This window comes from Nelumbo lutea, chromosome 1, assembly GCF_056320005.1.
Source record: "Nelumbo lutea isolate HS-2025 chromosome 1, American lotus-T2T, whole genome shotgun sequence".
In the NCBI taxonomy this organism is placed as follows: Eukaryota; Viridiplantae; Streptophyta; class Magnoliopsida; order Proteales; family Nelumbonaceae; genus Nelumbo; species Nelumbo lutea.
In genome coordinates this window covers 209,902,741-209,918,613 of record NC_142684.1, presented here as the reverse complement: position 1 = coordinate 209,918,613, position 15,873 = coordinate 209,902,741, and the positions used below count along the sequence as shown (strand labels likewise).

At 39.3% G+C, this 15,873-nt stretch overlaps 1 protein-coding gene across 1 annotated transcript; it reads left to right on the top strand.

Moving 5' to 3' along the window:
* Positions 1-1,214: 1,214 nt before the first annotated feature.
* LOC148880747 (uncharacterized) lies at positions 1,215-15,125 on the top strand. The gene is made up of 3 exons (XM_088962754.1): positions 1,215-1,384; positions 1,599-3,087; positions 14,752-15,125. The coding sequence occupies exons 2-3, from the start codon at positions 1,898-1,900 to the stop codon at positions 14,864-14,866; spliced, it is 1,305 nt and encodes a 434-aa protein (XP_088818880.1). The 5' UTR covers positions 1,215-1,384; positions 1,599-1,897; the 3' UTR covers positions 14,867-15,125.
* The last annotated feature ends 748 nt before the right edge of the window (positions 15,126-15,873 follow it).

Sequence of the window (15,873 nt, the reverse complement as noted above, 5' to 3'; positions counted from 1 at the left end):
CCGCCAAGATCCAGTGTGGCAACTTACTACGAGATGACGCTCCGATTACCCCGAGCTAAGGTTCTTCCAAGTTGAGAATATCTCGAGTTGAAGGCACTTTGGGTTGAGCTTGGGAGCCTTCTAAGTTAGAATAAATTTACTCCTGCCCAAACTTAAGTAGGCCACCTCGGGTAGAAGCACCTCGATACAACACCTGTAGCTCGACACATGGTAGCTCGGTACAAGGCAGCTTGCAGAAGAGTAGCTTGGCGTATCACAGGAAGATCTCCTGTTTGACAATCGTACCTGCCAAACCTGGAGACCTGCACCCACGTCTCTCGCAAGGCGGCGTCGTGCCTGCCAGTCCTGAAAGGTGTTCCTTGTCTGGCAGGGTCGTAGTCTACAACAGTTACCTGTGCCCACTAGCTCAACCCTGGCAAGTGTCGGCTGCAACAAAGAGTTAGAGGCGGTTATGCCAGATCTGTCAGGACACTGTTATATAAGAGCTCCGACCCCCAAAAAGCAAGGGTATTACAACTTGCGTGATCTGCACTCTAGCCCTTTTTTCTCTACAACTCTCTCTTTCAGCTCTCAGCTTTCTCTCCCAATTACTAACTTAAGCATCGGAGTGTTCCTGCTGAGTGAGCTCCCCGGGGTCCCTTCATATTCTTCTTCACAAGTGCTTCGTCTGCCGCCAGCTAGGAGCGCAACCACTTCCAGGTAGGAGTGACCATGTCGCGCTTCATCAATTATAGCCTAATTATATTTTGATAAGTGATTAATTGATTATAGACACTTGTATCATAACTAGAATTTTAGTGTTTCTTAGACTTTAAAGGTAAATTTGAAAAGATTTTAACACACAATCAACCATTATTGGACCATTAATGCATTAAATAAATCACAAATAATCAATGTTTTCAAAACCGGACCAAACCGGATGGTTGGACCAAAAAATATGGGAATTCCATTTTACCCTATAACTGTCTTTTGGACAAAAACCATTGATTTGGTCAGCAAATCATTGACCCGGGCGGTCGAACCATTGAAACCGTCCAACAATTTTTGACTATTTTTTATTTTTTTAATTTTTTTGTCAGAATGGGCCATTCATTTAGTTTGAATGATCGGATCTTTGAACCAAGAACCGGACCCTTAAACGGTTCGTTGTCCGGTTTGATTTTAAAAACCTTGCAAATAATTATATAAAATTTTAATTATTTATTTCTTTCTATATTTCCATAAATTTTAAGTTTTTGGTGAGAGGCTTACGCCTCGTTCGAGGCTTCGCCTCCGCCTTTAGCCTCTTAAAACGTTGAACAACATTTCTCTCTTCTTTTTCGTTTGCTCGTTCCTCGCTCTCTTCATCACTCAAACCACTTCCCTTCCTACGTAGGGCCAGCCAGTGAGATTCATCTCTCTCTATCTCTCTCTATCTCTCTCTATGTGTTTTCTGAAGTTGTTTCAAATTGCAATTGATATCTCTCTCTCTCTCTCACCTCTGTTTTGGGTTTTCTGGGATAAATTTTGTTTATGAATGGCATGTTTTGCTTATGGGTTATTTAATTCGTTGATTTTGCTTGAACCCTAACTGCATTTTTTACTTCTATTGGTTCTAGGGCCGAAGAATTTGATGGGTTGGTGAGAAACCTAGGGATTTTCATTGGAAACAGAGGTTACTAGCGTCTTTGTAAGTATAGATTTGATTTATTTTCTCGGACGAGAAATTAATTTCATTGTAGCTTTGGAACCCGGAAAGTTGAGGAAAATATTGAGAATTAAGGCCTCCAGAATTGATAAAGAGAGGAGGAGATTTGAAGGTCAGGAAGGAAGTACCGAGGTTTCTGTTTCTAGGGTTTATTGGGTCTTTGTCTATTATTTTTTGTTTGGGGGGTGGGGTGCTTTATCACTTAGAACCATGTCTGTCACTGCTGGTGTTAGCGATACTGTGATTGCTATTAGGGATAAACTTAGAGGTAAGATTGGGCAAACCAAGGTGAAAAGGTATTGGCCTGGAAAAGCACCAGAATGGGCAGATGATGCGGACGAAGATGCTGATATCAGGACGGCTAGGGCAGTTGCCTTGGAGAAAGCTTTCCCTAGCCAGGATGATGATTCCGGAATTGTCAAAAAAGATGACCCCAGGCTGCGTCGTTTGGCTGAGAGTAGGATTGATAATCGTGAAGAAATTAGAGCTGATCATCGTCGCATTCGGCAAGCTGAGATTGTTTCCACTATTGAAGAGGAAAGCAAGAGGCAAGAAGGTGCAGATGTAGAGGATGAGGACGAAGATGCTTTAGAGGAAAGGAGAAGAAGAATTAGGGAGAAATTGCTTCAGAGGCAGCAAGAGGAAGCTGCACTACTTCCGGAGGAAGAGGAGGAGGAAGCAGAGGAAGAAGAGGAGGAGGAGTCTGAGTATGAGACTGATTCAGAGGAGGAACTAATGGGTATGGCTATGGTGAAGCCTGTCTTTGTTCCTAAGTCGGAACGGGACACCATAGCTGAGCGTGAGCGACTTGAAGCAGAAGAAAGAGCTATTGAAGAGTTGATGAAAAGGAAGTTGGAAGAAAGAAAGGTTGAGACCAAACAGATTGTGGTTGAAGAGATTAGGAAAGATGAAGAAATACAAAAGAACTTGGAAGTGGAGGCAAACATTGCGGACGTGGATACTGATGATGAGGTTAATGAGGCAGAGGAGTATGAAGCTTGGAAGGCAAGAGAAATTGCAAGAATTAAGAGGGACAGGGAAGACCGGGAGGCAATGTTGAAGGAGAAGGAGGAGATAGAGAAGGTTAGAAACATGACAGAGGAAGAACGGAGAGAATGGGAGAGGAAAAATCCTAAACCACTCCCTGCACCCAAGCAGAAATGGAGATTTATGCAGAAATATTACCACAAAGGTGCTTTCTTCCAGTCTGATCCAGATGATTATGCAGCTACGGCTGGTGCGGACAATATTTACTCTCGTGATTTCTCTGCTCCTACTGGGGAGGATAAGATGGACAAGACAATACTTCCCAAAGTCATGCAGGTTAAGCACTTTGGGCGTAGTGGGAGGACTAAATGGACCCATCTTGTCAATGAGGATACAACTGATTGGAATAATCCGTATGTCTACTTTGACCTCTGCTTCTCAGTTGAAATTTCCTTTTGTTAATAATTATCTCATTTTAGTGATCTTATTATTTTCAGAAATTCTGTAGATGAAATAGATATGTACCACTATGGTTCTTTTCTGCCTGATAATCTGTAACTATTCTTTTATTAGATGCACTTACAATGTAAATTTTGCATGTATGAAAATTTGGAGAAAATGTTTGTGTATGATCAAAATTACTTTTTTTTCGAAAAGGTAAAGTAATGTCATTGTATATATATCCAAAAGGCAAAAAAAAAAAAAACCCTGTAAAACTGGTTGCTATACACAGGGAATATACATCTCACTAATCTCAGATCACTATACACTATGAAATCAGACCATGAGTATTTATAAAAAGGAATTAATGGATTTGTTTGTAACCTCCTCCACTGTGCTTGCCTTGTTTTGAACGTTCTAGAATTTCTTTTCTTCCAAATTCACCACAAAACAGATGCCAGATTGCCAGAATCATACCCCATGCTACCTTGTGTTGTTTGCTCAAAATTCTCAATTTCCAACTCTTCAACATATTAATAGTTGAATTATGAAAACATCCCCTTACTACAAATAAACCTAGCATCCTTGTCCACACTTTTGGAGAAACTACAATGAAGGAGCAAATAGTTAACAGTACCTAAGGCTTCTCCACACAGGCACAACTTGGATCCACCAGCTGCATTCCTCTCCTGATCAGATTGTCTCTAGTGAATATCTTGTTCATTGTAGCAGACCATACAAAAAATGCTATTTAGAGGGGATAGCTGTACACCAGGTCTTACTGCTAGGAAAACCACTCTTGGACTCTCCACCTGTCCAGACAACCTTTTGTAGAATGATCTAATGGAAACTTGACCAGGTTTCTCCCAAGCCATATTCTCTTATCCTCTGTTTAAGTGCATTTGAGTATTGTGAAATTTCTGCAACTGATGTATCGTATGGACCATATGATTTGTACAATTCTGTGCTGTGTCACATCCAAGAGGTAACCTCAACATTGTCAAAATAGCAGGATGTGTGTGCTATGCAGTATTTACCTGCATCATATACATGGATCTTCATTTTGTAACTGCCTTACTTTGCGGTTTGGCATGCTTATCCAATTATTTTGGCACGGGATAAACTTGGAAGCCAAAACATGTAGAGATCATATGACACTGAGATTTCTTGGGTTTACATATGAATTTGTACATGTATTTTGTAAGTACTAAGTAATTCCTTCACTGGCTAGCCTATCAGGATTGCTGAGACAAAACCTCACTGATATAATGGTTCTGTTTGTGTAAACATTTTTGGGCACTTGAGATTGATTGACTTGATCACTGTAACTTTCTGTTGTTAAATTACTTATTTCTTTAGGATGGTTCCATTGTACAACTTATTTATATCTATACTTGTATGCTTTTTCTATTTCTTGTTGAAGCTTAACAGAATTTGTGGCCAAGTTCCATGTTATACTGTTAGCATTGTATCTCTCAAGTCTTATCCATACATTTTGCAATGTCACAACATCTTATATCTACAAAAAAAAGCATGCCATAGCTCTTTTTTGGGGGAAAGGGTAAAATCTAATTGTACTAATCAGTATAAAAAAACTTGGGAAAACTATTGGGGTAATTTGGTCTCTAGAGATCTGCCTAGAGTCACTTCTGACCATTGACCAATTAATGTAGGTGTGAAGTCCTTTAGCAATGGTCCTAGATCCTTCAGATTTGAAAATATGTGGTTAACACATCCAAAGTTTAAGGCTAAAATGAAGGAATGGTGGGATGAAGAGCTAAGAGGGGTAAGGTGGAAGGTTGTGAGATTCCACAAGAAGCTGAGAAGGTTAAGATTCAAACTAAAAGAGTGGAATATGGATCATTTTGGTATAGTGTAGGAACAAAAGATGAATATTATCACTCAAGTTGAGGCCTTAAATGAAAAGGAGTCCCAAGGGATCTTGATTGAACAAGATAGAGATCAAAGAAGGTAGTTGAAGAAGGACCTAGAAGATGTGCTGCTTAGGGAAGAGATTTGTTGGCGACAGAAATCAAGGCATCAATGGATTAAGGAAGATGGAAATGTCAAATTTTTCCATGATTTGGAAAGTGGACATCGAAGGAGAAATTTTATAGCCAAATTAGAAGTAGAAGGGGAGGAGGAAATAGCTAGAACCATTGTCAATCACTTCAAAAATTTGTATGGAAGAAGGCCCTTGGCTGAGAGGCTACCCCTGGAAGGATTGGATTGACCAAGTTTGGGCAATGAAAAAGCTTGCTGGTTGGAAAGAAGCTTTGAAGAAGATGTGATTAGAAGGGCAGTGTTTTTGATGGATAGGTCTAAGAAGCCAGGCCCAAATGGTTTTACAATGGCCTTTTATCAAGATTGCTGGGAGATTTTGAAAGAAGATCTTTGTGAGGTGGTTAGAGAGTTTACAGAACCGTATAGTAAGCCCAGGCGTCAATGCTACCTTCTTGGCCTTAGTCCCTAAAGGATTTTAGACCAATAAGCCTGATGACTAGTATCTACAAAATCTTAGCTAAGGTGTTTTCGTTGAGGATTAAAGAGGTTCTTCCTTCCCTAATCAGCAAATACCAAGGAGCTTTTGTACGAGGGAGGCAAATTACAGACCAAATCTTAGTAGCTAATGAATGCTTGGGAGAAAAGGGAAGATCCAAAAAGAGGGGATTTGTTTGCAAGCTTGATTTGGAAAAGGCCTATGATTTGGTGGATTGGCAATTCCTTTTACAAGTTTTGAGGAAGTGTGGTTTTGGAGAAAGGTGGTGTCAGTGGATTTTTGGTTGTGTGAGCTCTAGTCACTTCTCTATCTTGATTAATGGAGTGGTAAAGGATTTTTTCCCAGCGTGTAGGGGACTAAGGCAAGGTGACCCTCTCTTGCCCTTCCTTTTCACCTTTTTTTTTTTGATGAATGAAGAAACCCTTCCTTTTCACCTTGTTAGATGATGTGTTAAGAAGAATGATCTCAAAGGCTGATAGGGAGAATTTAATAAAGGGAAAATTTCTTAAACTACCCTTACTGTTTAGCGAATTGTCAAACTCTACCCTTACTGTTTATAAATTGTCTTGGAGCACCCTTACTGTTTCTGACAATTGTCTAAAACTTCCCCTACCGTCAACTATCCCTCATGAACCGTTGACATGTGACATCACGTGACAGATCTATTGTTAAAAAATTCTTGGGTTATCCTTCTCTGGTCTAAAATGCACTTTTGGTTTGGGAATTTTCGGTGCAGGGTCTAAAATAAAGGGCACACCACCCACCAGGTCGCCATCAGTCCAACCATTTTTATTTATCAAGAAAAAACGGGGGATTCTTCGAAACCAAGCTCTTGTTTGAAATCAAAGCACCAACTAAAATTCTTTGTGAAAGAAAGAAGAAACCAGACAATCAAGCAATTCATCATTCGTAAAACTTAAGAAATATGTGTGGTTTAACAACATTAACAACCCATAAGTAATAAAAAAGAGGAGGGTTGATTTGTGTTTCTGCTAATCTTATTCATTCCTATGATGCTTTCTTCGTCCATCTTCTAGAATTCCAGACAACCAAAAGGAACGCTGTAATAGAAATAAACACAACAACAAAAGAAATACCCTCAGACCCCAACTTAACTCACTAGGACCCACCGATTTCCTTTCCATTTCCGTCCATTCCTCCCCGATCCCTCTCCTGTCTTTCTGAGTCAGATACCACCCAAATGAAGCACCTGGTGTTGCAGCAACAAAACTACAACACCTGCCGGAGAAATGGCTTCAGAACTTCTGGTTCGTTTGACTCCTCTATTGACGGTGCCTTTAGTCCTCCATGGTCTCTGCTACCTCATCAGCCTTGTTTTGGGCTTCAGGTTCTCTCGTCTTATCTTCTTTCTCCTCTTTTCCACAAACACTACCACCACCACCACTACTTATCACTACACTGTACCGGCGCTCCTCTGAACTACCAAAAATACTACACAAACCCTAACGCTCCAGACCCTTCCTCTCTCCCCTCCGATCTTGATTATCGACATGCCGTCAAGCCGAACAAGTACTACCACTACCGGCAGCCACATCGTTGTTGGCTGTCATGGGATCCTGATCTGTCCATGGCCTCATTCTAATCCCATCGAGGTTATGGAGGCACACCAAGGATCGGCCGCCTAATAGTTAAACCATCGAGGGTTAATATGGTAATTTTCATTTTGTGTGAATGCTGGTCCAACTTAACAGAAGGGCAGAAAGGACATTTCAACAAAATCATTACAATTTAACGGTGGTGACGATTGTCAGATATAGTAAGGGTGCTTCAAGACAATTTATAAACAGTAAGGGTAGAGTTTGACAAATAGCTGAACACTAGGGGTAGTTTAAGAAATTTGCCCTTTAATAAATGGTTGGAAGATAGGTAGGTTTGGAGTGTCAGTCATCCATCTTCAATTTGCAGATGATATTTTAGTTTTTGGTGAAGGAGGGGACATAGAGAAGTTGAGGAATCTAAAGATGTTGGTGCAAAGGTTTGAAAGTATGTCCAATCTGAGAGTTAACCTTGAAAAGAGTAGTGTGGTAGGGATAAATTTGGATAATAGAGAGGTGGAGGCGATTGCAGGGTGCTTAGAGTGTTTCGTAGCCACTTGGCCCATGATCTACCTAGGATTTCCTTTAGGGCAAAAGAACTTCTTTCTTTGGGGGGGGGGGTAGGATTACCCTAATTAGAGCCACCCTGTCCAACCTACCAACTTATTTCTTGTTAGTCTTTTGGATTCCATCTAGAGAAGCTAAGAAGCTAGAAAAGTTGATGAGGGACTTCCTTTGGGAACCAGGGGGAAAGTAGGAATAATCATCTGGTGAAGTGGGAGGTGGTGTGCAGGAGTAAAGAAGAGGGAGGTTTAGGAATAGGGAACCTGATGCAAAAGAAAATGACTTTATTGGGAGAATGGCTATGGAGATGGCCATTAGAGAGAGAAAGATTGTGGTTTGAAGTGATAGGAAGTATTCATGGCCACTCAGAGAGCAGATGGGATGCTGGGGTCTCTCGGCGGGCAACTTTGGCAACACATTGGAAGGCAATCCATAGTGTCCTCCCTCAACTCAACAATTTTCTCAGGTATGGTGTGTGTATTGGTAATTTGATTCTCTTTTGGGAAGGTATTTGGGTTGAAGAGGCTCCTTTGAAGGAGCTCTTTTCGTCTTTATACACTATCTCCCGGTACAAGAAAGAGCCTGTTTCTTCTTTTTGCTCCCCTTTGGATCCTTCGTTGACTCTAGTTTTGGGACTTTGGGTTCCAATGAGGTCTAAGGGATGAGGAGATTGTGAGTCTTATTTGCCTTTTGAGTACCCTTGAAAAAGTTGTTTGGATCCCACGGAATCAGATAAAAGGTTTTGGACTCTTGTGCCCTCGGGTAGTATTTCTTGTGCCACTTTCTTCAAGGCCCTTTGCCGTCTAGTGTTTACTACTCCTTTTCCTTTTAAGGAGGTTTGGTGCAAACCTGTTCCCCCTAAGGTCTTGGCTTTCTGTTGGGAAGTGTTTTATGGGAAAGTAAACACCTTGGATAACATACAAAGGAGAAGACCCTATCTCTGCATTTTACCCAATTGGTGTACCCTTTGCAGATCCCATGGTGAGGATTGTAATCATTTGCTAATTTCCTGTACTGTTACAGTGGATTTGTGGGATTGGCTCTTCTTGATTTTTGGATGCAGGTGGAATAGGCCAGTAGATGTAAGCTAACTTTTTGACCCTTCTACCTTTGCTTGGCGCCATTGAAGAGGAAGAATAATGTGGAGGGTTGCAAGAGCAGCACTGCTTTGGACAGTGTGGGAAGAAAGGAATGCCAGAATATTCCAAGAGAAGGTGCAAAACTGTATCCTGTACAGGGCTATAGTGTGCTAAAATCTTCGGAGTTATTTCAACAGTTTTCTTTTAATGACCTGTGGAGGCATTGGGCAGAAGTGGCAAGCAGTTCCCCATTGAAGACAGAGATGCACATGAGCTGGTTACCCCCACCTGAAGGCGGCTTGAAATTAAATTTTGATGGGAGTAGCCTGGGCAACACAAGCCCTTATGGGATGGGAGGGGTTATAAGGAATGAAAGTGGTTCTGTGGCTCTTCCTTTTTTCAGGCCCTTTAGGTGAGGGGGACTCCACGAGGGCAGAACCATTAGCTGCACTACAAGGGGTACAGTTTGCTGTACAGATAGGAGTGGAGCAGCTACTAATAGAAGGTGATTCTAAGGTGGTTGTGGGGTGGCTACAGAATCCAGAGACTGCAGTTTGGTTAAAAGATTCAAATGCTTGACAAGAAACTTGTATGTTAGAATACAATGGGTAGGGAGATCTGCTGCTATGGATGACTGTTTAGCCAAGCAAGGGGCAACGAGGGAACATTTGTATTGGGCTCAGCTGTAATCTTTTTTAGTGTTTGAAGGGTTGGAGAGGTTGCAGCTCGTGTCTCTCCAAGTGTCTTCTGTAAAAGTTGCTCCTGATTTCTTTCTCTAATGAATTCTTCATTTATAAAAAAAAAAGGAATAAATAATCAGTATCAAAAAACATGTGAGGGTGGGCCTTGGTGCAATGGTTGGGTTACTTCATTTCAACCTAGTTGACCAGGGTTCAGATCTTGGTAACAGCCTCTCTGTATATGCAAGGTAAGGCTGCATACTGTCCCTCCCCAGACCCCCACATTGGCAGGAGCCTCATGCAATGGGCTGCCCTTTTAGTATAAAAAAAACATGTGTACAATGAGATTCTGTACAGCTACACAAGATATCAATTATCCCCAAAATAGTTTACAGCCAAAAACAAAGAAGAGAGATCGTTATTCCTGAAGTAAGCTGTAACTGATTGCCATTGCGTCAGAGTTTCCATGATGCCATTGATCACTCTTTTCACTGGATTTATTTTCTGATAAAAATCCTTGCATTCCTCTTCATAAACACCATCCACATTACTGCCAAAGGAATAGCAGCCTATAAACGTCTTTCTTTCCTGCTCATTCAAGCAACCTTTCCAGCCATGTAACAGATCCTGTACAATGGCTGGTAAGCAACCCTGAGCTGCTACAACCTTGAAGAAGTACATCCAAATTTTATATGTGAAGGTATACTGCAGAAATAGATGGATGGAAGAATCTTCTTCCTCCAAGAAGAGGGGACAGAGGGTGTATTACCAGATTTACACCCTTTCTTATAAGCATTTTCTTGGTTAGACATTTCTCCCACTGATAAGCTTATGGTACAACTTACGTGTTACATGGACACAGAAAAGGGAATCTCATATGTCCAGGATCTGACTTGCCAAGATGAAGAGACAACTTGTGGGCACATCTATAGAAAAGTATACACTATTAAAATAGACCATATTTTGATGAATTTTAACATTATAAATCTATAGAAAATAGAAAAGGTCTAAAAAATTATCTTTATTACTTGATAATATTTTATTTTTTTGAGCAAAGGTAAAGTATAACTGTATTAATGAAAAGGTCCTCTGTACAATGAGAAGCTGTACAAAAAAGCCAGAAGGACCTCAAAAGAATGTAATCCTCAGAAGATTACAGTCATAAGTAACCTCTTTAAAATCAGCAAGAATAGACAACCAATTTCTAACAAAGCCTAAAGCCATATTGATGACTTCTTCCAAAGAGGATTTGAGATAAAAAATCCTGCTATTCCTTTCTGTCCATACTGCCCACAAAACTGCCAAGGAAATAGAAGACCGGCACCTCTTTCCTTTTTTTGTCATCCCTTGGATCTGCCACGCCTCCAGGCAAGCTTTAACTGAGGCAGGCATGCACCAACTTAACCTCAAACTTCTTACGAAGTGATTACAGATTTTTGTAACAAAATCGCAGTGTAAAAACAATGGTTTATTGATTCTGTAAACACACTGCAGAGGCTACACCTCAGATCACTACAGTTAAAACCTTTCTTCACCAACATCTCTTTAGAGAGGCACTTCTCTAAAGCAGCCACCCAAACAAAGAACTTGACTTTGGAGGGTGCCACAGTCCCCCAAATAGCCCAGCTAGGGAAGAAGGCTTTAGATCCTCCCACTATGGAGTTGTAGAAGGATTTAACTGAAAACTCCCCACTTCTGTTCCATCTGAACAAGGTGGGAAACAGCACCATAAGAGAACTCTCCCCAGTCCAGGGATCCAACCAGAACCTGATCCTCCTCCCATTCCCAACCTTGAAGCCAATTCCCCTTCTGAACAAGTTTGAAGCTCTGCATATACCTTTCCACAGACTACACCCATAAGTCGACAAAGGTGGACCACTACCCCAACCACTGTCATCCAACCCATATTTTTCTACTATTACTTTCTGCCAGAGGTTATCAGGTTCAGCATCAAACCTCCACAGCCAGCTTCCTAGCAAAGCTAGGTTGAAAGATTTTAGGCTCCTTATCCCTAACCCCCCTTGAGATAGGGGTTTACAAATTTGACTCCATTTTACAAGATGGTATTTATGTGAATCCTTCCAGCCCGCCCAGAAAAAAATCTCTCATCTTCCTTTCTAAAACCTCCACCACCTCCGAGGGGATAGGAAAAAGAAACATGAAGTAAGTTGGCAAACTTGCCAGGGCACTTTTAATAAGAGTTATCTTCCCCCCTTTAGAGAGATTAGAGAGATACCTTGCTTTTCAAGTAGCCAATTTCTGATCCATTCTCTCTATTATCGGGTTCCAAATGGTTTTAGAAGTACATTTGGCACTTAGAGGCAACCCCGAATAATTTAAAGGTAGCTGCCCAACCTTGCACCCCAACAAATCTGCCAAGCCTTGAATGTTAGGGACCTCTCCCACTGCTATATCTCACATTTTGCTAGATTTACTTTCAGGCCTGACACAATCTCAAACCAGAAAAGAAGGTACTTCAGGTTCAGAACTTGTTCCTCTGAAGCCTTGTAGAAGAAGAATGTATCATCAACATATTGTAGAATTGGAATAGCAGTTCCATTGGACTTCACTCTGAAGCCCTCCACCATTCACAAACCTCTTGAATCTCTTGTAGAAGAAGAGTGTATCTCAAACCTCTTGAACTGCTGAAATTTCCTTTGGCTACCCCATTCACAAGAACTGAAAATCTTGGAGTGGAAAATCAAACTTTCATCCAACTTCTCCACTTAGAGCCAAAGTGCATTTTGTTCAGCAAATAATCCAAAAAAAAACCAATTAACATGGTCATAAACCATCCCTAAGTCAATTTTACAGATTAGCCCACTTTCTTCACTTCTTAGCCTTGAATTTAATAGTTCATTTGCTATGAGAACTACATCCTGAATATGCTTGTTGTGAACGAAAGCCTCTTGATACTTAGAGATTAAAGAGTCCATCACCTTTCTTAACCTGGTCGCCAGAATTTTAGCTAGGATCTTGATAATATTTTATTTGGAAAAATGACAGTGTATATTAGTTGTTCATTTATGTTGAATGAGCAAGGAGAAAAAAATGCCACATAGAAGTTTCCTTCAAGAATCCACGAGTGTCAAGGTCCAATGGCTGTCCAACATGGGGACTTCATCCATTTAGGAGGTCCATGCAACACTGGTACAGCTAGAAGATTTCCAAATTGCATCACCTGTAAACTGAATGAGATGATTTTTCTGACTGGTTTTATCCTTGCTATGAATAGTGCTTACACCATTTTATCATTCCAAGAGAAATCCAATGGATATTTTGCTAAGCTTTTAGTTGTTACTTTAGTTACTTAAATGGAACTTGTCCAACTAATCATCTGGGTTAGTCAATTATCATACACATAGATACTTGTCAAAAAAAAAATCATACACATTGATTGTGAACTCCAAAGAGACTCTATCCACTTAAAGCATTACCTTTTCTAATGTCTCAAAATACAAGAACCCCTTCCACAAAGAAAAACTAAACCTATTTGGGCATTTTGAGTATAGAAATCAACCTAGGTTCAAATCCTTTTTATTCATAAAAAAATTATGAGTATAGAAATCTGAAAATTCTGTATGTGGAATTAGTGCCTGTTTTGGAGGGCTTTTTGTGTCCAATTGCATGTCATCTAGTTATATGTAGGCTAAAGTTGTATTTACTATCTTTTGTGAATCAATACGTTATACACCCCTTCATAGAAAGTTTTTTCCCAAAGAACCTTTCCATGTGAGAGCCCTTTTATGGACAAATTTCATATATATTAAAAAATTGGCATAATGTACAGCTAGTATCAACTTACATAACCAATAGTAAGTTATGTAAGAGCCTATATGGATTCTGGGATTGCACGGAGAGCGAATCCAGGGGGTCCCTATCTGATAGACAGTCTGGATTGGCTGCAGAACCACTCAACATGGCAGAAATAGATTGGATTGTGTAGGGAAGCTCCCTACTGATCCAATTAGCAAACCTTTTTGGTATGTAGGTATACCCTTATAAACTGTTTCTTCCCTATTGGATTACATTTGAAGACATGCTTCTTATCTCTGGTTACAGATTTCACTATTCTATTTATGGTTAATGAGTTAAGAACTCAATAAATTTATGTTGAAATCCAGTCAATGAAGTAGCAATAGCAGTAATCATCTTCTCCCATATTACCCTTCCTGCTTTGTGCTTTGGGTTCAATTTCTTGGTGTGTATGGGTTTTGTTGGTGCTTCTGAAATTCATTCATGGAGTCTACCAACCCAAGGAATAAACAATGAAAAGGTTTATTTGTGAAAGTTTTGCAGCTTGGTAAGGTCTCTTAGAAGACCTGTTCACGGGCCAGGCTTTACCACTTATCAATAGAAAATGTTCAGGCCTGAGCCCGAGCCCGAGCCTGGCCCTTATATAAAGCTCAAAGCCCAGTATGAATAGGAAGTAAAAGTAAATTTGAGACCCAAGCAAAATTTATTATATATTACTAATTTATATTTTTTATTATATATTACTAATAATAATATATTAGTAAATGTTGAGATATATTTTTTATTATATATTACTATTTACTATTACGTATTTTTATTATATATAAAATTGTCGGGCTGGGCTTGTATATAAAAGCCCAAGCCCATGGACCCCAAAATATGTTCAGACCCAATAAAGAACAGGCCAGGTTGGGCAAGCCAGCTGAGCTACCCAGCCCATAAACAAGTCTACCTCTTGGAAAGGTGGTTTTAGGGGGCCCGGAGGGAGGGGGGGGGGAGGTATTATGGAACATGATCCTCTTGCCTTTTGAGAAATGCTTATGTTTATAGTTCTTAACTTGCTATTGCTTTGAGGCAATTGCCTTTTGCTCGACAATGGGGATGATGCGTTCATGGTTATCTGTTATCAATCCAATAAGACTTCGGTTTTAGCCTTACTTGTTCACTTTGTTTTTTCTTAACAAGATTTGTTTTTCTCGCTTTCTTTTTTCGTGATTTAAATCTTGTTCCATTTTGTAACTTTTCATTTTTTTTCAGTTGTTAGCTTTGCACTGTTCATGGGCTATACTTGTGGCATTCTGTTGTGATTAATTTAACCTTTCCTTACTTTCTCATGAAAAATAAAATAGTAGTCAAGTTAAATTTAGATAATGTTTCATGCTACTTGAATATATATTAACACTGCAATTTTTTGTTCTAGCAGCTACTATTTTTATGAAGTGCAATTCCCCTCTAGACGTTTATATCCTGACGTGGGTATTGTTTTTTTTTTCTGATGCAGATGGACATATAATGATCCTCTGAGGGCAAAATACAATGCCAAAATGGCTGGAATGAATGCGCCAATCGCCAAACCCAAAGGAAGCAAGAAGCTGAAGGATTGGGAGGGCCGTTGAGAATGACTGGCTAGATCAATTCCTAGCACTAATTCCATTCAGCTATCATGGGGCTGTCGTTAAAATCCAACTTACTGAGGGACTATGTTTTATAAATTAACTTTCCCTTTTTGATTCGTATATCAGCTCATACCATTGTAATTCAAAGTTCACGTCAGAAGATCTTTGGCCTCAGGTGGGTTCGGTAAATTTGAAGTGTGAAGTCTGAAAAAAAAAACCTCTGAAAAAGCTCTGAAGGTATAGTGGAGTTATTCGATAATCTGAATGTTATAGTGTCTGAAAATTATGTATTTTACAAATTTACCCCTCAAAGTTATTTAAATAAAAATAAATGGAAATGATTAAAATATACATTAAAAAGTAATAAAAAGATTAATATTATAAAATAAAAAATTAATAAATAATATTATTAAAAAAATATAAAATAAGTATTAAATATAGTATTAAGGATAATTAAAAGCATAAAATATCAAAAACTTCTTAACCAATAAATAAAAAAATTTAAATATACCATTAAGGATAATTATAAATTACAACTGTTTTAATAAAATAATTAAACACCATAAAGTAAATACAAAATATTAAAAATGGTAAACCAATAAACAAAAATGATAAAAAATTTAAAAACCAATAAATTAATTAATAAATAAATCATCTTAATTTATTTATAGGAAAGATTAGAATTATAAAGAAAGAGAAAAAAGAAAATTATAAATAAAAAACTTAAAATGGGGTCAAATCTCTGGTTAGCGGCATGAAGGAGGAAAATGTACATGCAGCTTCTTGAGCTTTGAGCTTTGAGCTTTGCTACTTTCTTCTCATAGAAAGGCACCACAATTACTATCCTGATTGTCCTCAATCTCATTTCCCTTCTTGATTTTGCGATCAATCTCTTCTCCCTTGTTGATTTTGCGATTTTGTCATTGCTGAAGGTCACAATTAGTGCAATTCTTGGTTGTGTTCCCTTGTATTTTGTGTTTTAGGGCTTTTTCTTGCCGATTATACAA